The 26378-nt window shown below is 63.1% G+C and overlaps 3 protein-coding genes across 8 annotated transcripts in view; 1 reads left to right on the top strand and 2 right to left on the bottom strand.

The window, feature by feature from the left end:
- Positions 1–8901: 8901 nt before the first annotated feature.
- HEXIM1 (HEXIM P-TEFb complex subunit 1) lies at positions 8902–10386 on the bottom strand. The gene has a single exon (XM_066336729.1). It carries the CDS (start codon positions 10212–10214, stop codon positions 9297–9299), a length of 918 nt encoding a protein of 305 aa, XP_066192826.1. The 5' UTR covers positions 10215–10386; the 3' UTR covers positions 8902–9296.
- A 1834-nt stretch (positions 10387–12220) lies between these two features.
- Positions 12221–18862, bottom strand: ACBD4 (acyl-CoA binding domain containing 4). 5 transcript variants are annotated; one of them, XM_066336731.1, is made up of 10 exons: positions 18761–18862; positions 18572–18692; positions 18405–18489; positions 18214–18334; positions 16192–16293; positions 15211–15317; positions 14461–14611; positions 13144–13307; positions 12739–12840; positions 12221–12446 (listed from the first exon to the last, which is right to left on the bottom strand). In XM_066336731.1, the coding sequence occupies exons 1-10, from the start codon at positions 18828–18830 to the stop codon at positions 12336–12338; spliced, it is 1134 nt and encodes a 377-aa protein (XP_066192828.1). In that variant the 5' UTR covers positions 18831–18862; the 3' UTR covers positions 12221–12335. The 5 variants fall into 5 exon arrangements, with proteins under 5 accessions (XP_066192828.1, XP_066192829.1, XP_066192830.1 ...); XM_066336732.1 differs by having other exon boundaries at positions 12739–12783; XM_066336733.1 differs by lacking the exon at positions 12739–12840.
- Positions 18863–23303: 4441 nt separating this feature from the next.
- The window catches only part of PLCD3 (phospholipase C delta 3), an 11792-nt gene continuing 8717 nt past the window's right edge, over positions 23304–26378 (top strand). Inside the window, exons 1-2 of one of the 2 annotated variants that reach the window (XM_066336681.1) lie at positions 23304–23508; positions 25765–25926. In XM_066336681.1, the coding sequence (XP_066192778.1) occupies positions 23406–23508; positions 25765–25926 (265 nt within the window). In that variant the 5' untranslated portion in view covers positions 23304–23405. The remainder of the gene's footprint in view (positions 23509–25764; positions 25927–26378) is intronic. The other variant, XM_066336680.1, reaches the window with a different exon arrangement.

Here is a 26378-nt window from a genome sequence, read left to right as displayed (position 1 = left end):
CTGCCACTTTGGGCTGAGTCAGGACCCTCTGTGCAGATTCAGCTGCCTCTGCTTTTTTCTAGGTCCTACAATAAAGGGTGTCACCGCAGGGCTCAGCTGTGGACCTTGGTGTTGAGTGACAACACAGGGGGACAGGGTTACATCAGTGGGTCCTGGGTGTCCGTCTGTCCTTGATTCCCTCGATGACCTCAGGGGGACACGATCCCTGCTCTCTGTTATCCCAGGGGCACGGCCCCTGCTCCCTATTTCCCTGGCAAGGAAGACTCAGTACATGTGCCAGATGTGTGTGGGACAGAGGTGACATGGGGACATGGAGGGCACTGAGGACTCGGGAGGCACAGGGAGCACAGTGGCACATGGAGAATATGGGAGCACATGAAGGACATGAAGACAGGGGACACCATGGACACGGGGACACAGAAGGGTACTCCGAGGCCTTGGGAGGACCAGGGGAACATGAAGGGGACACAGGGAAGGCAGTGGACACTGGGGACAGGGGGACATGGGAGCCACAAGGGCCCCCAGAGGTCATGGAGCAGATGGGGGATGCAGAAGACGTGCGGAGGAATATGGGGAACACAGAGGTCATGGGGACAGACGGGGGGACTCCAGACACAGAGGGACACCAGCGATGGGGGCACCAGGGACACCAAGGATGGAGACACACGGAGGGACAGGGGACCTGGGAAGCTCTGGGGACACCTGGAGGACACGGAGGCACAGAGAGGGACGGGGGGGCGGAAGGGGACACCCGGGAGACATGGGGGGACGTGGGGGGGACACGGGGGGCGGGACTAACAGGCGCTGATGGTGGGCGGGGCCGGCTGCGCACGCGCTGGGGGCGGGGCTATGGCAAGGGGCGGGGCATTCGGGGGCGGGGCTTCAGAGTTGGGCGAGCCCGGCGGGTTGCGCAGTGCGGTGGGCGTGGCCATTCCCTTATTGGGGCGGTGGGAGGGGCCGGGGGCACACGTGTCCGGCTCTGGCCCCCGCAGCGCTCGAGGGCGGGGGAGCGGCCGGCACTGGGAGCACTGGGAGCACTGGGAGCATTGGGAGATGGGTGTGAAGAGCTGGGTGCTGGACGCACTTGGAAACACTGGGAGATGAGTGCTGGGAGTGCTGGAGCTGGCTGCAGGCTGCTGGTAGAAATGGAAACACAAGGAAATGAGTGTGGGAAGTTAGGTGCTGGAAGTCATGGCTGATGCATGATGAGAGTGCTGGGAGCACTGGAAGCACTGGGAGCTGGGTGGAGTGAGCTGGAAGCAGTGGCTGATGCCTGGGAGTGCTGGGAACACTGAGATCCAGGGCGTGAGGAGTTGGGGGTGCTGGGATCCTGGGTGACGGACGCTTGGACCTGGAATGCTGGATGATGGATGTGGGGTGCCAGGAGCTGGAGATCTGGGGTATGGGTGCGGGGAGCTCAGTGCTGGGGAGCTGGGTGTAGGGCACTGGGAGGTGGGAGTTGGGATGGTGAGTGCTGGGAGCTGGGTCCTGGCTGCTGAGTGCTGGGGTCAAACCCCATTCTGCAGAATTAGGGCTGTACAAATATCCATTGCCCCAAAATCATTCCCGAGAGTGTGGAAAGGGTTGTGGCACGCTAGCTTTGGGATGCCACGAGGGGTGGGGGCCCCAGGGGTGGCAGTCGGGGCTGGTCATGCTCAGCCAGACATGGGTGAGCCAGGGTGTGGAGGAGCTAAAATATGGCTGGAAAAGACCCAAATACATGGAAAACAAATCAATCTGGATCTATAAACCACAGTATCTCTGGCACCAGCTCAGGAATCAGCCTGTCCCTGCGTGGGGCTGATCCAGCTCCTCCAGGCAGCCTCAGGACCTTGGACCTGTTCCTCCAGCCCTGGGGAGGTGCAGCAAGTCAGGGACAGGACTGATGGTGCTCCCACGGCCAGGAAGCGCCCTGGGGAGTGGGATTGCCTCTGGATCTTGACAACAACCCCATGGGGTGACAAATAATGACCCATGGGACCTCAGAGAGCCTCACCGTGGCTAAAGGCACTGCAGGGGAGTGACGGAGGGGCCGGAGCTGGACCTCAGAGATAAGTCCAACGCCCGGAGGTGTGGGGGTTATCAGCACCTCAGGCTGCTCCTGGCTCCTCCAAACCCTTCCGTGCTCCCCCTGTGCTCTGCTTCAGGGAGCAGCTGGCAGGGAAGGACAGGGACGGGCAGGGAAGGACAGGGACAGGCAGGAAAGTACAGAATAGACAGGGAAAGGCAGAACAAGCAGGAAAAGGCAGGAACAGGCAAGGGATTCCATGGTTGAAGAGGCTGCCATCAGGCTCTGTTTCCTCTGACAGCACAAAATCCCGGGAAATGGGACAGGCCGGGAGTCAAACCCCACCTGCGCTAGCTGGGGACTGATGTGGCCTTGAGTGCTGATGCCACAGCTCCTGATAGAGAAATCCCCCCAAAATGGGTGTTTTCTGGCTCGTAGGGTCAGCACAGGGAGAACCCCAGAAACACCCCCCATGTCCCAGGAGCCTCTCAGAGCACATGGCTCTGCCTCCCTGCTGTCTCCTGGGAAGATCCCTACAGACCAGGGTGGGGGACAGGGACAAACCCTCTGGAGGGTCCAGTGCCCCCATCCTGGGCCTGTGGGGACAGGGACAGTCCCCAGGGGCTGGGGGCACCCAGTCCCATGCCAGGGTGATGCCTGAAAGCTCCTTTCCTTGGATATGGCACCAATGTCACCAGCCCCCCAAGCTCTGCAAAAAGGGTTCTGTCCCCCTGAGCACTGGTCATACTGGGACAGTTCAGGGGGAAGTGGATTTGTCCCCTTCCTCCCCACCCAATTCCTAAGCTTTGGCCCACTTTACACCACCCCATGCCCTTTCCCACTTAGGAAGAGCCAGGCCATATTCAACACCAACCCTCTGGCTGGAAAACGTTTGGCACAATTAACCCTCACTCATTAAAATCACATAATGGGGAGGAGAAATTATGATTGGGGATTTACCAGCCCAGAAAAACAAACAAACAAACAAAAACCAACCAAAAAAAAAACCCCAAACCAAAAAAACCCAACAACACCACCACCAAAAACAAAACTCTCCTGTTTTTTGGGGGGTTTTTTGTAACATCAGAACTCAATTCCAAATGCTTTAAGTAGCTGCTCAGTCTCATTCCCTGAACTGTTCTTCCCAAAAATCACACAGGGACAGGGCCTGGGCCCAGCCTGCTCCAGAAAATGGGAGTTCAAGATGACCAACTTTGAAGGGAGAGACCTTTTAGGTTTGCAGTGATAGGCCTTTTGCATTGGGTTTGATTTTTTTTTTTTGTGATTTTTTTACATTTGCAAAATGTATTGCTTTTTCTTTTGCCTTTTATGTGTCCTAGTCCCCCAAGGACACATTATTCCTTTAAAATTCCTGCTGACTGAACCCCCTGTCCACACCCCACTCAAGGAGCGGAGTGACCCAAAGGGCTCCGTCAGCAAGGAACACTACCAGTGGGGAAAAATCCCCGTGAAAGCCTTGGGAAATCTCATGGACTTTGCCCTTCGGGCCACTTCTCTCCTTGAGATGTGAGATGGAGACCAGATAACCCTGGGAGGAGCCCTCGGCAGAGCTGGATTTGGGCAGACGGGTGGTTTGGGGGGAGAAGTGTCACTCCCTGAGCACAGTGAGGCCGCACCGTGCTGAGGGGACACGTGTCTGCCAGCTGGGATCTAACTGCGATCTGTGTGTGCGAATTGGGATCCTGATCTGCGTCTGCTGCCGGCCGGGATCGGCTCTGGCGGACAGAGGCCTTACGGAGTTAAACGCTAGATGGCTCAAGAGAAAGCCTGGACTAGAGCTGGGCACCTTCCTGAGCCAGGCACGCTCATTCGGGCCCCAACATCCCCCTTAGGCGCTGGGGTCGCCTCCTCGATGCAGGCCCCTCCCTGGAGCCTGCCCCGCTCCCGCACAGGCCGCCTGAGCAGCCCTCAGAGCCGGCTTTCGGTGTCGCCATCGCGGCCAAAACCCCCCGTCCCGGAGCCCCACGAGCCCTGCCCGCCCCGCCGAGGGGCTCCGGGGACTCCAGGCCCTGCAGAGCCCCCTGGGGACATCAGGGCTGTGGGAGGCGGCGGTCTGCGCTGTTCCGCCCCCGCGGCACGACCGGGCCCAGCCGCGCCGGGCCGCGACCCGGTTCCTCCGCCCACGGCCGTGACACAGCGCCCGCCACACGGGGCCGCGGGGCGTCCTGGGGCGGCGAGTCCGCGACTGCCCCGGCCCCGCCAGCGCGACGCGCGGGTTGGACTACAGCCCCCACAATGCCTCGCGCTGGATACATGCACCGCCTCTTCCGCTGCCATTCGCCTTTCCATTGGCTTCGCCGAGCCGTCACCCAGGGGTACGGCGGGTTCTGATTGGCGACAGGGCGACGGAACCGGGACGGCGACTATGGCGGCCGGGCGGGCGGAACGGGAGCGGTGCCGCCGCCGCCATTTTGTGTGTGAGGGGCCGGGCCGGGCCTACTCCCGTCGCGGACAGGGCTTCCCTCCGCGGCCCCGAGCCGGCGGCGCGGGCGGCCCGGCCGAGGCTCTGTCCCGCGGGCGGAGCGTGGGGCCCCCGCTGGCGCTAATGGCGGGGCGCTGCCGCGGCGCCTCCGGCCGCTCCCCCGTCAGCGCTCCGGGACCGGAGCTCAGCGCCGCCAGGCGCCTCATGGAGCCGCGCGGTCTCCCCGGGGCTGGGCCGGTGGGGCGGACAGGCCCGGCTCGGCCCGGAAGGCTCCGGCTGCACCTGCGTTACTGGGCGGGGGCTGGGGCTGTTTTTCTCTCAGCGTTAGCGTTAAATTGTATTTTAACGTTTGTCGACAGCTGCGGCGCGATCTGGTGCGGGTCTGGCCCTGCCTGGTCCCCCGGAGCCGGGAGGGGAGGAACAGCGCAGTTTTTATGGAAATTGGGGCCGGGAAGCACGTCTGGAAGGCTGGATCTGCCGCCGTCCCGTCCCTCAGCTCCCCTCATACACCGCGTTTTGGGTGGGGGAAAAATAATCCCTGGTGTTTAATCCTTTGTTTCACACATTTCAACCAAACCCCGCGGGGTTCCCGGAGGGATCCTGGCCGGATCCAGTGGATCTCAGCTAACATGGCCACCCCGCCGGGGAGCTCCGAGACTCCAAAACAAAAGCGTTTGGCTGTTGCCAGGGCCCGGGGGAACTTCTCGGGCGGTAGCCAAGCCGAAAGACCCCGGGCTCGGAGGGAGCGATGCCCCTCCAGGGCTGGGGAAGCACCTGCAGCGTTGTTTTCCCCGTGCGAAGTCAAAACTCGGCTCTTTAAAAACTAAAAATAGCATTTTTTTGGAAGTGCTCAGCGCTGGGGAGGGATTGAGCTGGCACAGCCTCCCCATGGCTCCTCAGTGGAGCTCCAGTTCCCAGCCCCGTTCTTGCCTCGGCAAAGGCCGATAACACCAGCTCATCCCCTGGTATTTGTGGGGCTGGGGTTGGGTTTAAAACAGGGAGATTTGGGAGGCTTCTGCTTTAAGTACAGATTGTGCTGTCAGACGTAGGTCAGTCAGTTAAAACCAGATTATTTTACATTTAGGCATTTGGTGAAATATTTTTTTTAAATTATATTTGTTGTTACAAATTTGTGGATGTTGCTTTAGCAGGTCCTGAATTCCAAAGCTTCATATGGAAAGATGGTGGCTGCCCCATCCCTGAAGGTGTCCAAGGGAGGTTGGACAGGAATTGGAGCAACCTGGGACAGTGCAAGGTGTCCCTGTTCATGGCAGTGGGGTGAAACTGATCTTTAAGGTTCCTTCAACCCAATCCATTCTGTGATTCCATGGTATTTTTATATCCTAGCTGCATTTGCAGGGCTGGGAGGTTTACTCTGTGTGTATTCAAATGCTTGTGACAGCTGAAAATGCAATTTCAAGCTGATTTTGTCAAACTAATGAGGGTCACACTTGGTTTGAGCTGTGAGCTTTGCACCTGCCCAGATGTTCCAGGCCTTGTGGGGAGCAGAAGGGGAGGAATCCTGAGGGGCTGGAGCTGCCAGCCAGGGTTTGTTCTGTTGCTGATGCACCAAGAGCTGCAGTTTTTTAGTGATGGCCCCACCAGCTGCAGATTGTCCTCTTGTTTTGCCAAAATGCCACTTGTGTCACCCAGAGTCACCAGGAAAATCCCAGTGGTTTCGTGAGCTTATCCTGGGAAGGTGAAGCCAGTGAAGGGGAGTGCAGTTAGTGCAGGTGAAGTGGTGGCAGGGCACAGTGGGGCTGCCAGAGCCATGGCCCTGGCTGTAACCCTGGCATGGGTTTACTGGGTCCCTGGCCACTGGATTTACTGGGCTCAGGCCTGGAGTGCTGTGGAAAGAGCACCAGGAGTGACTCCAAGGGGCTGCTGTGTCACAGGGCAGCATTTGGGGCTTGCCTCACCCCAAGGCTGTGGCATTAACCGATACTTCCTTCTTGGATTTGCAGTGTTTCCAGGGAACTGCTCTGTCCCTGCAGTGCTTCTGTCCTAGGAGAAAGGCCATTCCCACATGTGGGATGGAGCAGTCTCCATTGTTGGTGTTGATGCTGTAATTTCTGCATCTCTCCAGGACTTTCTGCATCTCCCCAGGGCAGAATTTCAGCCCTTTCCTCTGAAAACAAAACCCTTGGGAGGGGAGGAGCAAGGAAGGCCCTTTGCTAGAGGGTCTCCCAATGCTCTGTGTTTCCAAGTGCCCCAAATCCAGCGTGGTTGTTGCCCTCCCACAGCCAGGGAGCCCTGGGGAGGTGACTCCTGCCTGACCTAGTGGCATCCCTGTCCAGAGAATCATGGAATGGTTTGGGTGGGAAGAGACCCTACAGCCCATCGCATTCCACCCACTGCCATGGCAGCAACACCACGTGCTCCAGGTTGTTCCAAGCCCCATCCAGCCTGGCCTTGGATGCTTCCAGGGATCCAAGGGCAGCCACAGCTGCTCTGGGAACCTGTACCAGGACTTTCCCACCATGGCAGAGGTTGGCACTTGATGGTGTTTAAGGTCACATTCAACCCAAACCATTCCATGACTGCAGCCTCTCGGTCCCAAGCCAAGCTGTGCTGATCTCTGCTGCCGTGGGGTCCGTGCTCACAGCTGAGCTCCCGTCAGCTCCTCTGCTCCAGAGCTTGTGGGAAGGATTGGGATGGAGAACTCTCCCCGTGGTAAGGTAGGAGCATGGATGAGCTCCCTGTCCATTACTGATCCACTCACAGGTTTCAAAGGTCCCTGACTGTCACTGGTCTGTGTCTGCAGGAGGTTTGGGCACAGGAGCTGCAATGAGCCCTTGAGATGTGGATAACCTGGTTCCTAGGGAGAGTCGTTAAACAGCACAGACTAAAGCAGAAGTTGATGAGAGCAGAGTAGGTTGGGGAGTTGATCATTATGGTCCTTTTAGTTGGCTTGTTTGGCTTGGATTTTTTTATGTTGTATTTTTTAAGCATTTGCAGAGAAAACATTTATTCCAGGGACTTGAACCTGACAGGTGCGGGTTAAGTGGATGAGGGCAAAACCTGACTGAGAATATCGCTTTGGATCAAGGTTTTCCCACGAACCAGGTGCCAGGAGCTGCATTTCACCGAGCTAAGGCCGTGAGGGACCGCCGTCGGTGCCATCGGACACGCGTCGTGCCCCGGGAGAAAACGTGGGGATCACGGAGGGGGACTCGCAGGGACAGAAACGGCGGGGAAGCGGCGCCTGGGCCGGGGGAGGACGCGGGGCCCGGCCCCATCCCGGCCCGCCGGATCCCGCAGGATCCCCGCTCCCCCTCCCCCGGCGCTGCGGTGATGTCATGGCACAGGGAAGGAGCCGCTGGCTCCCGGGCTCTTGAGCAAGTGGCCCTGGCTCGTTTCCTTCCCCCCGCTGCTGCCCCAGAGCTGGGGGCGGGGGGGATAAAATCGGTGTGATCGCCCCTCCAGCAGCTCCCTCGGCCGCTTTCACCGCCGATTTTACACCACCTCACCTGCGCTGGTAGCGCTGGGGACGTCCCTGTCCTCTCGCCCCATTCCCCTGAACTCCATTCCCTGCTAAAGCCTGTTTTTCCCCCCTGGAGCGGCAGGAGTTCGGCCAGGCCGGGGTTAAACCTGGTGGGACCTTTCCAGCCCATTCGCGCTGCCGCTTTACCCCCGGTCTGTTCCCACCGACCTGCGCTGGGACAGCCGTGTCCCTCCTCCCCTCCCCCGGGCCCTCTGGTTTTGTGGAAAGGCCCGACTCCCCCATTGCTGCGGGCAGCTGCCCAGGCCCGGCCCCGTCCCCTGCCTCAAGCCCAGCTCCTGCCTCACCAGGTGCAGTTTTCATCACCTCCAATTCCTTCACCTCAGCCCCAGCCCCTCCTCCGCTTCACCCCTTCATGTACCTGTGTGCCCCCCAAAAAAGCTCCAGCGCTCGGAGCTTTTCCTGCTTTTCCCTTCTCCTCCCCCTCTCAGGTGCAGCAGGAGGGAGGTTGAGCCATCGCCTTTCCCTACTCCCTCGTCAGCCATTTCGGAGGCCAAGTGCTGACTACCAAAACTTTTCCTTGGGCTGCTCCAAAACTTTAAGGTTTTTCCTCTCACTTGTAGCTTGAAGTAGATTTTTTTTAGGCAGTTTTTGCCCAGATTTCAGTTAATGATTCCTGGATTCCTACAGAGCTGCGGGGAAACAAGAGTCAAGTTTAAGTGAGCCGTAGGCAAACAAGACAGACTTGAGGCTACTCCTTCCTCAGTGAGGTGCCCTCTGTCCATCACACACCATTTTACCCCCTTTCCAGGCACTTTTAACTATTTCAGCTCATTAAGCAGAATTAAAATTGAAAACAAATGGGGAAAAATAATAACAAAAAGGGTTAACCAGGGAATTACAACTAAGTTTAATCAAACAACAGTTATAACACGATGAAAATAATCCAGGATGTATTCCCTGGTGGAATGCCATTCTGATTATTTTCGAGAAATCACACCAAAACTATTACAGTTACAAGTAATTAAATTTATTAGACCTCTGTATCTTTTATAGTCAGTTTTGGCCAATTTACAGCTTTCCTGGGGAATTTTTTTTTAAAGTTTTTTTGGTTTAGACACAAAAAAAAAAAAAAAAGGGAAAAAAAAAAGAAAAAAAAAAAAAAGAAAAAAAATAACAACCAAAACACCAACCAAAAAAACCCCCCAACCAAAAAAACCATAAACCAGATATCACCAATACATCAACCCCCCTTCGCCCCGTGACAGCCACCTAAAAAAGGGGGAGCCCTCGGAGCCCCCAGCTGCAGTTGAGCCCATAAAAAGGGTCCGCGGCGACTCTGTACAAGGACCGAATGTTCCACCCAGCACTGTAAAAACCCCCCCGCGCCCCCCTGCCCAGTGTCACTCCCCCGGCTTGCAGGGGCCCTTTTCCTGCCGGGGCAGCTCCTGCTCCCTCAGGAGCCGCAGGTTCTCGGCTCGCAGCCTGTCCACCTCCCGCTCCAGCGCCTGCACCCGCGCCGGGTCCACCGCCTCCCCCCCGGCTTTTTTGCTCTCCATCCTCAGCCGGTTGTTCTCCTCCTCCATGCGCGAGAGGCACTTCTCCAGCTCCAGGTACTCCTTCACCAGCTCCTGCTTGCTCATGTTCTGCAGGCTCTCCACATGGTACCGCTCGTACGTCTCCGAGAAGTCCCTCTGCAGAAACTCGCTGCCGTCGCCCCCCATCCCGTCGCTGCCCCCGTCCTCGTCCGCCGCGTCGTCCAGGAAATCCTCCTCGCTCGTGTCGTCCGACTTGGCTGCCGCTCGCCGAGGGTACAGCCCGGTTTTCAGGTCGGGCTCCTCCTGGTCATGGTCCTCCATGAGGAACTGCGTGGTGTTGTAGGGTGCCACCGGCTGCCCCTTGGCGAACATCTCCGCCCGCAGCCGGGAGGCGCGGAGGCTCTGCCGCTCGTCGAACTGCTGCTTCTCCTCCCAACTCAGCTTCGAGTACGGCTTCCAGCGCCGCTTCTTCTTCGACGGCCGCCGACGGTGCTTCTTCTTCACCGGCCACTCCTCGGTGCGTCCCATTGCCCGGTACCGAGGGCCCAGGCCGGGACGCCCCGCTCCACCCGCCGGCGGCCGCCCCTCGGCGCCGCCCGCCGCCGCCGCCTCCGCCCCGGGGGGCGGCAGCCGCTCGGCATCGCCGTCCTCCGCCGGCGCCTCTCCGCGCTCGGGCTGCGGCTCGGGCTCAGACTGCGGCTCCGGCCGCGCCTCGGGCTCGGAGCGAAGCTCCGGTTCGCACTGGGGCTCCGGCCCCGGTTCAGCGGGCGCCGCGTCGGCCATAGCGCTGCGCTGGGCTACGCTCGCTGACGGGCGCTACCGGCGCCTCATGGGGCCGGCCCCGCTCAGGCCGCCCGGGACATGGCCCGGGGGAGGGGGGGGGGGAGTTTAACGCCGCCGGGCCCGCCTCCCCGCGCGCACTGCACGCGCCGCCGCCGCCGCTCCCGCCGCAATCCCACCCCACGGCCCGACCCGCACCCGCCGCCGCCCGCTCCCGACTGCCTCTCCTCGGCGGCCGCTGCCTGCTTTATACCCGCGCGCGCCCCGCCCCTCCCCGCGCAGGCGCCCTGTGCGCCCCGCCCTGCCGCGCGTCGGGACCCGCCCCCGCCTCGCGCCGCGCGCCGCCACCACGGCCCCGCGCGCGCGGGCGGTGCCGCCTCGCGGCCAATCGGCGGGCGCGGGGGGCGGGCCCGCCCGCCGGGACCTGCCCCCGGCCGTTGCAGGGCCTGGCCGCCATTGGCTTGAATGGACGTCACTCCTACGCGGCGCCACTAATCGCGAAGGGACGGGGGCGGGACCGGGCCGTACCACGCTGCGGGGGAGTCCCCGTGCGCGGGGCCGCGCGCGCCCCGCGACCTTCAGGCCCGCGCCGAGGGCAGCGCGCGCGCTCACCCCCCTCACGGCGGGGCTGTGGCGCGGTCCGAAAAGAGTCCCCGCGTGGCGGAGGCGCCGCCGCCGGTGCTGCCACCCCGGGACCCGGGGGGTTGTACAAGGCCGGGCCGGGCTGTGGAGGGGCCGGGAGGGGCTCCGGGGGTCCGCCGGCCCGGGGGAAAGAGGGCGAGCGGAAGGATCCCGGCGCTGGGCGGGTGCGGCAGTGCTGCGGCCGGCGGAGGAAGATGTAAACAAACCGAAGCAAAAAGACGACCTTTCTTAAAGGCGCCGCGTCCCTTTTTGCAGGGGCGGTGCGGGGCTGCGCTCCCGAAGCCTGTGGGGGTGCGGGGGGAGGGGGAGGAGGGGGATGGGGAGGTCCCGGGCCTTGTGCCCGTTCCAGTACTGGTCCCGTTCCTGGTCCTGCCGCCCCCACCCACCGTGGCCATGTCCCCCTCGGGCCCCACGATTACGGTGCGGGGAGGGGCTCGCGGCCTTTGGGGGCTCTGGGGGGATTTGGGGGGCCCCGCTGAGGGACACACGCCATGGGGACACACGGTTGGGGGGAGCCATGGACGGGCCGGAGGGCGGCCCTGGGGAGGCTACTGAGGCTCCGTGTCTGAGGGGGGAACAGGATAGGTCCCTGTGGGACCCACGGCCCGGAGCCTCACGGCCGGGCGGGGCACAGCCCGCGGAAGGGTGGGGGTCCGTGTCACCGCTGTGTCACCAGCGGGGGGAACCTGCCCCGTCCAGCCCCACACCGGCAGGGCCCCCCCGGCCCGGGGAAGCGGTCACCGGGGACCCCCGGGACGGCACCGCTGGGCCCGGGGCCAGGGAGGTCCCGGGGGTCCCCAGCCGCTCCTGGAACAGCGTGGGGGTTACACTGGCACGGGGGGACACCGCCACCCCTCGCGTGGGGGGAACCCTCAGCGTGGCGTGGGACCCGGCCAGAGCGACAGGCTGGGGCCTGGAGACAGAGTCCCTGCACGGGGGACATGGCAGCCACGGCCACCACCTGCCCCTCTACCACCAGAGGTGACCGGCTGGGGACAGTGGCCGGACAGGAGCAGGTGGCCAGGCCGGAGCGTTTGGCCACGGTCCCCTCCCCTCGCAGGGCACAGGCAGCGGGGCTGAACCGAAAAGGCAACTTTAATTGAGGCAGGTTCGGTGATGTCCCAGCACCCCCTGGCCCCGGTGGCTGTCCCTGGCACCCGCGGGGCCGCAGCGGGTCCCGCTCCGTCTGTGCGTGGCAGCGGTGGGGCGGCCGCCCGGGCTCGGTGCGCGGCGGTGCCAGCCCCGCTCCGGCGGGCTGTGGGTGCCGGTGGCCGGGTGTCCCCGCCGGCGGGCCCGGCCCTGGCTGTGGGTGCCGGTGGCCGGGGTGTGGGTGCCGGTGGCCGGGGTGTCCCCGCCGGCGGGCCCGGCCCGCACAGCCCCGTGCCTGCTGAGGCGATTCCTGCGTGGCTCCGTGGCGCTTCCCCGGCTCGTGCGAAGCGGGATGGGGAAGGAGGGGTGGCAGTAGCGGCGGGGACGTGGTGGTCACCTCTTCCTGCCCTGCCAGTGATGCAGCAGCCACTGGGTGACGAAGGGCCAGGTGGCCAGGAAGAGCAGCGTGCGCGGGGACGCGGTCAGGCGCCACGGGGACATCGCCTGGCGTGGGGAAGGGGACAAAGGTGTCACCGATGTCACCAAACACCGCCTCGGCTCTCTGCTGAAAGGAACCGCTGCCACCGCTCGGTGGGTCCGGTCCCATCTCTCCTCCTCTGGAGATCATGCATCACACCGCCATCCCCGAGGCCGTGTCCCCACGATGTCACCTGCTCCCCAGCTGAGGATCCCTCCCCTGACCTCCCCCAGCTGTGTCCCCAGGCCACCGCGGGCTGTTGGGTGGGCAGGGGGACAGCAGGGCCACCCCACAGCGCTTCCTCCACCCTCAACTCACCTTTGGAGCAAGTGCCAGGCTGGGGTCTGTCCCAGCTACGTCCCCCTGCAAAACAGCAGAGGGTTTGAGGTGCAGGTGGGGCTGGCAGCCCCCTGCCAGCCCCTGTGACAGGGACGGAATGGCCTGGGCATTGCGCAGGGCTCTTGCGGGGGATGCAGACGGTGCAGCTGGGCCGGGACCCAGGGGCAGCGGGAATGAGAGGAGCCGTGGGAATGCGGGAGGCAATGGCAGCGAGGGGCAGCAGCTCCTCGTGTGCGCCGCGGGCCGGATCAGGGCAGCACCAGCCTCGGCTCTGCCCGGATGTGTCACCAACCACCGTGGGGTCCCCACACCAGGGCCAGCCCTGTCCTGAGCGGAGCCCTGCTGCCCCGGTCCGGTGTCCCCAGCCCTGCCCCCGGCCCGTACCTGGGCAGCGCCGAGCATCTCCAGCCGGCTCAGCCGCTCCTGCACTCGGCACAGCTCCTCCTGCAGCGCCCGCACCGTGCTGGCCACGTGTGCCTCCAGCTCCGCCGCCAGCCCCGCCGCCGGCCCGGGGCTGCTGCCGGTGTCCCCCCCGGGCAGCCGGACATCTGCGGGCACAGCCACGGGCACGCTGAGCGCCGCCCGGGGGCCCCGGGGCCGGCACTGCCCACCCCGTGCTGTCACCCGTGGGTGAGCAGCAGCTTCCACGGGGCACCTGCCAGAGGCTGCCTCTGCCACAGCCGCTCCCTGCCCGGCAGCACCAGCAGCACCCAGGTTGTCCCCAGGGCCTGCACCACTGTGTCCCTCCAGTGCCGTGGTGGTAGCCAGCCCACCAACAGGGTGCACGCTGTGCTGGGTGTGGGCCACCTTGTGACACCCGGTGAAGGTGCCACCACTGGGCAGGACACGCAGGGCCAGCTCCTCCCTGTCCCTGTCCTCCCCTGGCCCAAACAAAAGGGCCCAAATACCTGGATAATCCAGGCTGTGAGTGGGACATAGGCAGGGACTCACTGCCAGCCCCAGGGGACAGCCCAGCCCGGCCTGATCGGCCTCAGGACAAGTTCACTGCCAAGGTCAAGCAGCCCAGAAGGGAAAAATAACAGGGGAAAGGGTGAGACACGTGGGCTGTGCCCAGGTGAGGCAATGGCACCAGTCCCACGGGTGAGGGTGGCAATGCCACCCCAGGGCAGCCGGGTATGTCTGGGGGCAGCACAGACGGTGGCAGGACGCTCCTCCTGTGCAGTGGCACAGCTCGAGGCCTGGTGGTCCCCAGACATCAGCAGCAGTGGTGGGTGGCATCAGGTGAGTGGCACTGCTGTCCCCAAGGCCTGCAGGGCACAGGGCCCAGCTTAACCCCCTGCATGGGCAGAGCTCACCCCTGGCACCACCCACGTCCGAAGGCACTGCTGATGTGGTTGCACCAGGGGCAGGAGCTGGGCACAGGGAGCCAAGGATCTGCATTCCCTGTCTGGCGCTGAAGGGCCAGCAGAGCATCCTCCAAATTTAGGCAAATTAGTACCACTGCAAGAAATGGGCAAAGGAAGGGCTGTGTCCTGGAGGACGAAAGCCACTGAACTGCTTGAGGACCAAGGGATGCAGAGACAGGACACTTGTGACTTTCTTCAGCTACTGATGACCCAACCGCAGGTTCTGGAGCCAAACTCGGTCCCCTGGGGGTGGTGGGGGCTGCCCACCCCCACAGCCCAGCCCAGCCCCTGGGGCAGCAGCAGGAAGGGGCGCAGGGACAAGATCTGCACCCACCTGTCTCGGAGCCCAGGGCTGTGAGGTCGGTGCTGCTGCTCCCCTCGGCTCTTCTGCCTTCGCCCTGCTCGCCCTGCCCAGCGCTGTGGGGCACTGGGGGCTCAGCCCCAGCCTGGAGCCTGTTTGGGGTGAGCACCCGCACTTGCCCGGCCTAGGAGATGGGAGAGAAGGCCCCTGAGACCCCCACTCCCCTCCCCAGGGCAGGGAGGGGGATGCCAGGGCAGCAGTGGAGTCCTTCCCTGCCTTGTGGTGGCATTTCTGGGGGTGGAGGGGGCATGGGACCGAGCGAAGCTGAATCCCAGCGGTAAAACAGCCAGCACCTGGCTGGGGAGGCGACACCTGAGGGGAATGAGGTGCCCAGACTTGAGGTGGCAAAAGAGGAGGGGCTTCCTCCCCCTTCCACCAGATCCACTGGGCCTCACCATGGCACCTCAAGTGCCACACGTGGCCCGTGGCAGCATGGAGAAATGGCAGGGGAACACACCAGGTGATGGCATCCATGTGGAGCTGCTGATCTTGCCCAACCCCAACAGCCCCCAGTGCCCCACCAGAGCTGCACCACAGGAACGGAGGAGCTGGGGAGGCTCCTCAGAGTCCCCTCTGTGACAGGGACCAGGCTCCACGAGTGACACAAAGCCCAGAGAGGTGCAGGAGGGTGTCCCTGCAGGTTTTGTGAGGCTCCCAGGCTGGTGGTGCTGTGCAGCATGAGCAGGGCAGGGATGGCAAAGCTTCCAGCGCTTCGTCCATTACCTTCTCAGGCTCCATCTGCTCCAGCGTGTCACAGAACGTGTCCCCCTCAGAGTCACTCATCACCTGGCTCCCCTCGAGCACCTCAGGGGCAGGAGCCAGCCCAGCTCCTGGAAGGGAAGCACAGGGCTGAGCCCCCGGCAGGGCAGAGGTGCCCAGCTGCGTCCAGAGGGCAGCAGGTGGAACGAGGGATGTGCATGCCCAGGGTAAGGCAGGAGAGGAAAACTGAGGCCCTGCTGGGGCAGAAGCAGCTCTGTGAACATGGCCCAGATCATGGCCATGAACCCAAGGACTGAATTCCCCCTTCTGCTGCCCACCGTGTCCCATTGGCACAATACCCACAGGCAGGGAGCCTGCCCAGCTGCCTGGGCACTGCCAGCCCCAGCACTCGAGGCTGGCACGGCTGGGACACCGGTGCTCGCTCTGTGACCATATTTGCTCCTGGGGGAAGGCTGGAACTGCAGCAGGAGGAGGAACCTCCCTGCAGCACCCTGCCCACCCCAGGGCACAGCCAGGGGCCCCTCAGGGGGGCACAGGATGGCAGAGGGTGACTGTGCAAGGGGCTGTGAGAGAAAAGCCAGGGCTGAGGTGTCACCAGGGAGGGCCACGGCTTGGAACTGTGAATCCCGGTGCCAAGGAAGCAGCAAACATGGCTTGAGCCAAGAGAGAACTTCCTCTCATGGATCACAGACTTTCCAGGGTGGTATTTTCCCAGTGATGAGGCAACAGCCTCCCCTTGTCCCTGCAGTTTAGGAGAGTCAGGGCCCTTTGCACAGGCAGGAGTGAGGCAGAGCCAACCCGTGTGCAGGGTTACCCCAGTGAGAGCTGGACCCCGGAACAGCCCCGTGACGTGGGCAGTGCCTGGAACACCAGCAGGGCTGGAGCAGAGGTGCCTGAAGCCAACAGTCCCACGGGTGGATGGAGCCCCAGCCCCAGTGCCTGCTCCATGGGGTCTCTGCCAGGGACCACACCAGGGACACCAACCTGGCATGTGCTGCCTGTCCTGCTGCTCCCCAGGCACGCTGTCTCTGGGGCTCTCTGGAGCTGGGACATCCTGGCTGCGGCCACCTGCCTGCCCCTGGCGCTCTGCACGGAGGGAAGAGGCAGAGCAGAGTCATTTTGTTGGCTCAGTCGTGCTGTCCTTGCACTGCTGGCTCCCTGTGCCTGGGCTGCCCTGCCAGCACAGCTGGGGACATGCAGGTGTCAGGGACCAGCAGCCTCTGGAGGTGCCAGCAGCTGGCAGGGAAGGAGAGGAGCCGGCTTTGTTTGCTGACAGCCCAGGAATCCATGTGAACACCCGTGGGTTTACCCTGGGCAGACCACCTTGCTCACCCAGGAGAGGCTGGGGCATCCCTGTCCCCAAGCCCCTGTGGCAGCAGGCAGAAGGATCAGTACTGGTGAGTGACAGTGACAGTCCTGTCCCCTGGCAGTGCCCACAGCCCTCGGCACACCCTCGGTAACAAAGAGCTCAATGCAAGAAGCACTGGCTGGAGGAGCCTTGTGTGGGCAGCAGCACCCTGAGCAGGCCTGAGGGGCCCAGCCCTCCCCAGCGCCCCGGGGAGCCCACGGGGTTAATCCCAGCCAGATTTCCAGGGGCCCACGGGACTTTGCTCCCTGCTCCTGGGCAGGCAGGAGTGTGGCAACGCTGCCCTGCTGCTCCTTGCCTGCACCTCTCTGCTGTCCCCAGCCTGCCTTTGGCATCACAGGGGACACCCCGAGGGGGACAAGGGCAGCTGCACCCACACAGGGGTAGTGCCAGGGCTGTCCTGCTCTGGGATCCTCCCCATTCCCAAATCCTCCTCAGGCTGGGCTGTGACACAGAGTGGTGGGTGCAGGCAGGGTCCTGTCACCTCACACGGCACCAGGACAGATCTGGCTCCAGCCAGCCACGTTCACAAGACTCTGGTGAAAGTCACACCCACTGGAGACCTGCTGGGACCCGGAACCATCCACGATTTGGGTTCCAAGCGCCACTTTATAATGTGTTGTCTTTGTAAATAAACAAGCCCAAAGCTGCCCAGACTCCCAGCTCCACACACTGAAATCCCCTCTCTGCTCCGGTCAAGAGCAACAAAAGCTGCGATTGCAGTGTCTGAAGGAGGGCTTGGGAACCTTTAACACAAATGACTCAACACCTTCCAGAGCTCAGTGCTTTGCACCTCAGCTCCAGGCACCAGCGGCCGCCCTGGGGCCAGGCTGCACAGACAACTGGTCGTGGCATCCCTGCTGGAAGCAGGGGGTGACAAGCACAGGACAGATGCCTCAGGAGCGAGGCTGTTTGCCAGGGCTCCCCCAGACCACTGACAGGTCACACCCCTGCTGTGAATGAGCCATGGAAGCCCCTGTGCTGCTGAGCTGATCCACTGGCGGTGCCTTTCTGGCCCCCTCGGGTGCTCCTCAGCAGTCAGACACACCCAGCACAGCCCCGCACTGGAGGTGGGACAGGTCCCCAGTCCCCTCCTGGCACCAGACCACAGCCAGAGGCATGGAAAGGGCTGAGAAGGATTCTCCTCTAGCACAAACCGGTCCAAATAATCCCATTTCTCAAGCCCTGTTTCTCCACGTCCCTCCGTGCGGGAGCTGGCCGGCCTGTCCAGATGTTTACAGCAGCCGAGGCGGAGCCCTGCCCGGCGTGGGCCAGCGCCAAGGGGAAGCACAAGCTCCCCAGGAGCTGATCCCTGCCCCGCTGCACACACGGAGAGCAGCCAAGGGCTGCTTGGAGCCGGAGCTCAAATCCTCGCCTCAGAGTTTCGAGGAGAGAAAGCCCAGAATGTGTCACACAAAGGGACACCTGTGTCCCACAGAGGGTGTGCCCAAAGGGCCCCTGGGCGGCAGCAGTGCCCCGGCAGGGTCGGGGGGATGCGGTGTGTCCATCCCGTGCCCAGGGAGCAGCAGCGGGACGTGGCCCGGGGCCGGTGCCGGGGACAGCGGGAGCGCCGTGCCGGAGGGCAGCGCCGAGGGCAGGGATGCTCCCGGCACAGCCGGGGCACGGCCGCCCCCACTCACCCCCTCTGCTCTTGAAGAAGGACTCGGGGGGCCGGGGCATGTCGTGGATCACCTCGTAGAGCGGCTCGAAGTAGCGGAACATCTCCTCCGTGGTCTCGTCCATGGGCACGGTGTCAATGACCTGCGGAGGGCCGCGGCTGGACACGGGCACCGCGCAGCGCCCGGCCCGGCCCCGCCGCCCGCCCCGTTACCTTCTGGGCCACCTTCTTCATCTCCGCCACGTACGCGGCCATCGCCTCCTCCTTGGACATCCTGCCCAGGCTGTGCCACGCGTCCCTGCGGGGCCGGGGCCGTGAGCGCGGCTGCGGAACCGGACCGGACCCGAACCGGAGCGGGACCGGGACCCCCCCGCTCTTACCACTTGTAGCGGCCGATGGGGTCCCAGAAGCCGGGCCGCGGGCCCTGGCAGCACCCCGCCGTCGCCTGCTTGTAGTAGCTGTAGAAGCGCAGCATCTCCTCGTAGGAGGGCCGGTACGCACCTGCGGGACACGGTCAGCGGAGCCGCCGGCGCCGCGGCTGCCCGGCCCCGATCCCGGCCCGTACTCACCACTCCGCGGCAGCCCCTGGATCACCTGCACGGCGGCGCGGAACTGCGCCCCGCAGCCCGGCTCCTCCATAGCGGGACCGGCCCCGCACGGCCCCGGCCCAGGGATCCCTCTCCGTGCGGGAACGGCGCGGGGCCAATCACTACCCGCCTTCCATCGGCCCCTCCGCGCCGCGCCCAATCAGGGCCCGTCTTACATCGGCCCCCTCCGCTCCGCGCCCAATCAGCGCCCGTCTTCCATCGGCCCCTCCGCGCCGCGCCCAATCAGCGCCCGTCTTCCATCGGCCCCTCCGCGCCGCGCCCAATCAGCGCGCGGCTCCCGGAACGGACCGCCTCCCTCGCCTGCGCTCCCGGAGCCAGCGCGGCGCGCGCGCCCCCTGGCGGCCGGCCGGTGCAGTGCGCGGAGCGAGGGGACAGAGCGCCGCCTGGCGGGGACAGGGAGGGACTGCAGCGCTGGGGACACGGCGGGACAGCGACAGGGACAGGGACAGGGACAGGGACAGCGGGACAGGGACAGGGGCACAGGGACAGGGGGACAGGGACAGCAGGACAGGGACAGCGGGACAGAGACAGGGACAGGGACAGGGACAGGGGGACAGGGACAGCGGGACAGGGACAGGGACAGGGGGACAGGAAAAGCGGGACAGGGACAGGGGGACAGGGACAGCAGGAACAGGGGGACAGGGACAGGGGGACAGGGACAGTGAAACAGGGACAACGGGACAGGGATAGTGCACAGGGATAGTGAGCCAGGACAGTGGGAGCGGACAGGGACAGTGGGACAATGTGAGACAGGACAGGGACGGTGCACAGGGCAGTGCTCCAGGATAGTTAAAGAGTCCACCAGGACAGTGAAACAGGACACAGGAACAGAGAAGCTGCACCAGGACAGATAGGGCATGGGGGCAGTGCCCTGGGACACTGCACCGGGACAGGGCATGGGGACAGTGAGACGGTGTCTAAGGGCAGTGTCCCAGGTGTGCTGCAGCACCCGAACAGCAAACCTGTGCCCCAGGCCAGGGCCCAGGAATGGAGCCCTGGGACAGAGTCCCAGGACAGAGCTTTTGGACAGGGCAGTGCAGTGACACTGCAACCACGTCCCAGGACAGGGGCCCTGTGCAAGAGGACAGAGCAATGGGGCAGTGACACTGCACCAGGCACAGGGACAGTGCTTAGTGGGCCACAAGATTTCACCCAGCTGGGCTGTGCAGCAGGATGAGGCAGACAGGAATGAGCACAGGGATGCTCTGGGACACTGGCACAGGGTGCCCAGAGCAGCTGTGGCTGCCCCTGGATCCCTGGAAGTGTCCAAGGCCAGGCTGGACAGGGTTTGGAGTGCCCTGGGACAGTGGAAGGTCCCTGCCAATTGTCAGGGGGCTGGAACTGGATGGGCTTTAAGGTCCCTTCCAACCCAAACCATTCTGGGATCCTGTGATACTCATCCAGGATTCTGGGGCCACACATGGGGACAGTGGGGCCATGTACTGTGACACCAGGACAATGCACCAGGCATGGGGACAATGCAATGGAGCCACTTACCAAAGGTCCCAGGGGATTGGACCAGCCCTGGGACACTGCACGGGGAGAGCTGGATACTGCACTGGCACTGGGACAGTGTCACTGGGGCACTGGGCAGGAGCAGGGTCCCATTGCACGGGGAGGGGACAGCTGCGTCAGGCAGAGCAATTGTTAATTATTACCCAACTTTATCCACTGTTCTTTTATTCACTGTATACTTTTATCCACTGTTAATCATTATCCAACTTAATTCCCATAGTAAGGAAGGGGCAGAATTCGGGGTCTCTGGGCCCCCAAGGTGAAGCTCCTTCCTTCTCTGCTCCAAGGGCTTTCCTTGAAGGCAGGGAGCTGTGGGGACATGGGGACATGTGTGACCTGGCAGAACAAGGTGCCCTGGGGAGGTGGGAGGTTCTGGGGTGCCGTGGGGACCACCTGGCCCTGGTCCAGGACTGGATCCTGGAATTGGGATGCAGAGCGGCTTTCAGCATCCCTTTGCTGGCTTCATCCTTGCCTCACACTTCAGTTTTCCAATCTGGAAAATCCCTCCTCCAAATCCCAAATCCAAGTGGGTCAACATCCCTCCGCCCCCACCCTTCTAAACCTCATCCACATCCCCTGGGGAAACATTTCCTTCGCCAACTGAAGAGAAATAAATAAAAGGAAATCAATAATAATATATGTATTTGATAAAAGCAGCAAAGCCTTTTAAACCTCCAGCCATTTGCAAGCTCTGACTCAGGATTCCTGCTCGGAACAGCGGCAGGGCCTCGCTGGCTCCAGCTGCCGGCAGAGCCCCGGATCCCGAGCGCTGATTCACGGGACACGTGCTGTGCTATAAGCGGCCGGGAATGCGAGCTCTGCTTTCCGTGGGATCCCTTCCAAGCCGCTGGCGGGCGGGAGAAAATAGCAACGCCGCGGGAGAGGAGGAACCGCACAGGGATTTGTTCGTGCTGCGGATTTTACAGCCAGAGGTGTTTATCCCGGTCCTCTCACCGGGTCGAGGCATTTGTTGCTGAATTCCTGGGGACGCAGTTTCAATGGGAGGAAGAGAACTTGGAGCAGAGCCCGGGCATGTGGGTTGCAAATGCATCAAATGCGTTTTGGGGGTGACTCTGGTGTCTCCCCATCCCCAAAGTATTCGGGAAGAGCTTTATCCCTCCTCACAACAGCCCAGGGACTGCACAGATGTTCCCAGGGGTCCAGATGTTGCAGGAGTTGCCCAACTCTTGAACTACAGCACTAAAATACTGTCCCAGGCTGCTCAGATGCTGCCCAGATGTCTCCCTGCATGAACAGATGTTGCTCTGGGATAACCAGAGATTGTCCCGGGTGCCCATTTATTGCTCTGGTACACGGGTGTTGCTCAGGACACACAAATATCACCCAGGATGCCCAGATGTTGCCATGGATGCCCCAATGTTCCCTCAGTATATTCCAATATCCCCCAGGGTACCCAGATGCTGCCCTAAGTGTCCAGATGTCACCCCAGGGTACTCAGGAATCACTCAAGGTGCCCAGATGTTACCCAGTTGTTGCTCCAGTCTGCCCTGCTCTCACCCGTGGATGCCCAACTGTCCCACCCAGGGGCTGGCAGCACTTTCGGCCCTGGCATTGGGAAAAGTCACCTGCTCTTCCTGTCCTGGAGCTCCTGGTCCCCACAGCCCAGCCAGGCCTGGGATGGCCTCCCTGCTCCCCGGGACACCGTGGATCTTTGGGAGAAACCTGCAGTCACCCGTCCCTTCCTGCCCCACCCACCCTCAGTGGTGCTTGTGGGAAAACAACAACTAGGGACAGAGCAAGAGGAAACAGCCTCAGGCTGGGCCAGGGGAGGCTCAGGTTGGACATCAGGAGGAATTTCTGCATGGAAAGGGTGCTCAGGCCTGGGAAGAGCCTGCCCAGGGAGGTTTGGAGTCCCTATCCCTGGAGATGGCCAAGAGCAGCTGGGAGTGGCACTGGGTGCTCTGGGCTGGGGACAAGGTGGGGCTGGGGCACAGGCTGGACTCGACGATCCCGGGGATCTTTCCCAGCCTGAACCATTCCGGGTCTGTGTGTACACGGCTGCACACACACACGTGGGGCTCTGGGACCGGCGCTCCCCAGCTCGCGCTGCTGCCCCTCCCTGCGTGTCCCACCGCTGGGGACGGTCACCTGGAGCTCTCGGCAGCTGCCTGTGGCCCCTCGGCCCGGTGCCACCCAGCCCGTGACCCAGGGACAGGGCTGGCACGGCAGGACTGAGTGCCCGAGGTGTGACGGCAAAGGCGGTGCCCTGGGTGCCCAGTGGCGCTGCCAGGGTGGCTGGGCAGAGCGGGGCTCCCCGGCGGTGACCGCTGTGTCCCCCGGGCCGGGCCCCGGTGCAGGCGGCCCCGCGGGGGTCAGTGGGGACCCCCGGGCTGTCCGGGCCCTTCGGGAATACCCGGCTGAACCCGGGACCCCGGCCCGTTCCCGGTGCTGGAGCGGCCCCGGGGCAGAAGGAGCCCAGGCCGGGGGCGGTGCGGGCCCAGCCCGAGCGGCCCCGGGGAGCACCGACCGCCCCGGTGAGCGCTGACAGCCCCGGTGAGCACCGACACCCCGGTGAGCACCGACACCTCGGGGAGCACCGACACCTCGGGGAGCACCGACAGCCCCGGGGAGCACCGACACCCCGGTGAGCACTGAAGCCCCGGTGAGCACCGACACCCCGGTGAGCACCGACACCCCGGTGAGCACCGACACCCCGGTGAGCACCGACACCCCGGTGAGCAGTGAAGCCCCGGTGAGCACCGACACCCCGGTGAGCACCGACACCCCGGTGAGCACCGACAGCCCGGTGAGCACTGAAGCCCCGGTGAGCACCGACAGCCCGGTGAGCACTGAAGCCCCGGTGAGCACCGACAGCCCGGTGAGCACTGGAGCCCCGGTGAGCACTGAAGCCCCGCTCTCCCCGGGCCGGCACAAACGGTTAACAGTGCCCGTGCTGCCGTGTGGCTCCTCCCGCTCCCTCCCCGAGGCCGGCCCCGCTCACGGCCCGGCCGCCCAGCCCCGGTCAAGCCCCAGCCCTGACCTCCGCCACCGCCCAGCCCGGTTACACCGGCCCAGGGCACCGCGAGTGCCGGGAACAGCGGAGTGCCGGGAACACCGCGGGTCCCGCGTCATGATCTGCGGCAGGAAAGCGCGTCCCGCCGCCGAGCTGCTCCGCGCCCCGTCCGACGGTGCCGGGGGCTCCCGCCGGCCCGGGAGGGCTCTGAAGAAAATGGGTGAGTTCGGGGAGAACCGGGCAGAAACTCCGTCAGGGCTGTGCCAGAGGGGTCCGGGAGGGACCGTGGCTGGGAGGGTCCCCGAAGTGGGTGGGGACCCTGCGGCAGTAATGGGTCCCCATGGCAGGGTGGGGCCCCCCTGGCAGAGATGGGTCCCCAGGGACAGATAGGTCCCGCTGGTAGGGAGGGTTCCCCACACAGGGAAAGGGTCCCCTGGGATGGGAGGGGTCCCCGAGGAAAGCCCAAAATAGCTGTGCATGGCCCCAGCTGTTGGGGGGCAGTGGGGTCAGGGTTTGGCCATAGCACAGGTGACAGGAGCCCCATTGCTCAAGGTATTTATTGTTATTGTCCCCAAGGCTCCTGTTCCACTCCCCGGGACCCTCCCCAACACCCTGCCTCAGTTTCCCCGCCCAGGGGTGCTGCCCTGGCACAGTGGGCACCCGGGGTTCACTGGTCCGGGCAGGGGCAGCGGGTGCCCGGCAAGGTCAGGGTGTGTCCCCGGGAGCGGCCGGCTGGTGTGCAGCGGGAGCAGTGGGAAGGGCCAGGTCTGGCCTTGTGCCCCACGGCTTTGGACACGGTACCTGGAGCTGCTGCAACTCTGCGTGCCCATGCCCGTGTGTCTGTGTGTCCCTGTGTCCGTGTGTCGCCCGTGTGTCTGTGTGTCCCTGTGTCCGTGTGTCCTTGCATCCATCTGTCCCTGTCCCTCTGTATCCATACCCCTGTGTGTCCATCTGTCCCTGAATCCCGGCACCTGTATGTCCACGCATCCCTCATGTGCTCTGGAGCACCCAGCCCTATGCCCATGCACCAGCCTGTGTGTGACTGTCCACGCATCCCAAGGCTTGTGCATCCACATGCCCATGTCCTGGCAGCAGTGCATCCATGCACCTGTGTATCCATGCATCCCTGCATCCATATCTCCATGCATCTGTGCATCAGTGCAACTCTGTGTGCACCTGTGACTCCACGTGGCTGAGCGTCTGTATCCATGCACCCATGCACTCATGCACCCGTGCATCCACTGCCTGAATATCCCTGTACTGGTGTGTCCTTGCATCAGCAGATCCGTGTATCCCTACATCCCTGCATCTCTCTATCCATGCAGCCAGGTGTCCTTGTGTCTGTGCATCCACGTGCACGATGCACCCAAGTGTCCGTGCATCCACACTCCTGCGCCCATGGACCTGTATCCATGTGTCCATACGTCCCTGCATCCCTGTGCTCCTGCAGCCTGCACCTTGGGCAGGATGTGACCATGCAGGAGGTGCTGGCAACTGGTGGCTGCATCCCCGAGGCCCTGGCTGGCTCAGGATGTCCCTGGGAGCCCCTAAACCACCCTTTCCCAGCCCAGGAATGGAATCTCTGTCCAGAGCAGGATGTGGCCCCTGGGGATGTTAGGAATGGCTGCCAAAAAAAAAAAAAAAAAAAAAAAAAAAAAAAAGGGAGGAAATAACCACTCCGTGAATAGATGGAAAAGTTCTGGCTGAGGCGTGGGCCTGCAAGTCCCCTGAGTCCACCCCGTCATTGTTCCCAGCCTGAGCTCTGCTGCTGGCACTGTCCTGGCACTATCCATGCAGGATCCGGGTGGCTTTGCTGGGATTTAGCAGCTGGGCTGTGCCACTGCTGTGTCCTGTCCCGTCCCCCCTGAACAGCCACGTTGTGCTCCAAAGGGGCCCAAGGGCAGTGGTTTGTCCTGTCTGTCCTCCTCTGCTTGTCCTGTCCCATTCCAAACCAATCCTGTCCCATTCCAACCCAATCCTGTCCCATTCTGTCTGTCCCATCACATCCCATCCTGCCCTGTCTGCCCCATCCTATGGTGTTCTATCCTGACCTGTCCCATCCCAACCCATCCCATCCTGCCCCATCCCAAACTGTTTGTTCCACCCCAGCCTATCTACTCTGTCCCCTCCCATCTGCCCCATCTTGTCCCTGCCTGCCCTGTCATGTTTGTCCTGCCCACTCTGTCCCATCCAGTCCGGTCTGCCTCACCTCCTCCAGTCCAATCCTACTTGTCCCATCTTGTCCCATCTTGTCTCATTTGCATTGTCACATTGTGTCATTCACGTCTCATCCCATCAGCCTCCCCTGTCCCTCTCACCCTGTCCTATCCCATCCCATCCCCTCCCATCTGTCCCTTTTGTCCCCTGCCATCCCATAGGATACAGATGTGCACACAGATGTGCACCAAGCCCCCACTCCCAGCCTGAGCCCCCAGTGCCCCCAGAGCCCCCAGTAGCCCAGGGCTGGTCCCCACAGGCCTGACGGAGGACGAGGACGTCCAGCGGATGCTGCGGGGGTCCCTGCTCTGGAAGGTGAAGGCCAAGGGGGGCTCCCGGGAGCGGCTGTTCCGCCTGCAGGAGGACGGGGTCACCGTCTGCTTCGAGGGACGCTTCAGGCGCGCCCGCTCCCCCCAGAGCTGTGAGTGTCCCACGGGGGCTTGGGGATGAGGAGGCACATCCTGCACTGCCATGAGCTGCAGGGAGGACCAGGACCTGGGCAGTGCCCCAAACCCACCCCTAGAGCCCCACCAAGGACCTCGACCCTTACCCAGACTCCCACCTGGGATCTGGATCCCAATCCAGGACCTAGTGCACAACCTTGGACCTGGACTCCCACACAGAACCCAGACACCATGTGAGACCCAGACCTCAATCCAGGAGCCCCATCTGGAACACAGGCCCTACCTCAGGACCTTGACCCTCACCCAGGACCTAGATCCATTCCCAGCATCCAGAACCGCACCTGGAGCCCCACCTTGGGCCCCAACCACAGCCCAGTTCCCACACCCCCATCCAAGACCTGGATCTCCAGACCCCTCATGAGTTCCAGACCCCAACCCAGGACCCAGACCCCAGCCCAGGACCCAAATC

The sequence above is a fragment of the Sylvia atricapilla genome, chromosome 27 (genome assembly GCF_009819655.1).
Source record: "Sylvia atricapilla isolate bSylAtr1 chromosome 27, bSylAtr1.pri, whole genome shotgun sequence".
In the NCBI taxonomy this organism is placed as follows: Eukaryota; Metazoa; Chordata; class Aves; order Passeriformes; family Sylviidae; genus Sylvia; species Sylvia atricapilla.
The sequence above is the reverse complement of the archived record's forward strand: the minus strand, read 5'-3'. Positions and strand labels throughout refer to the sequence as shown.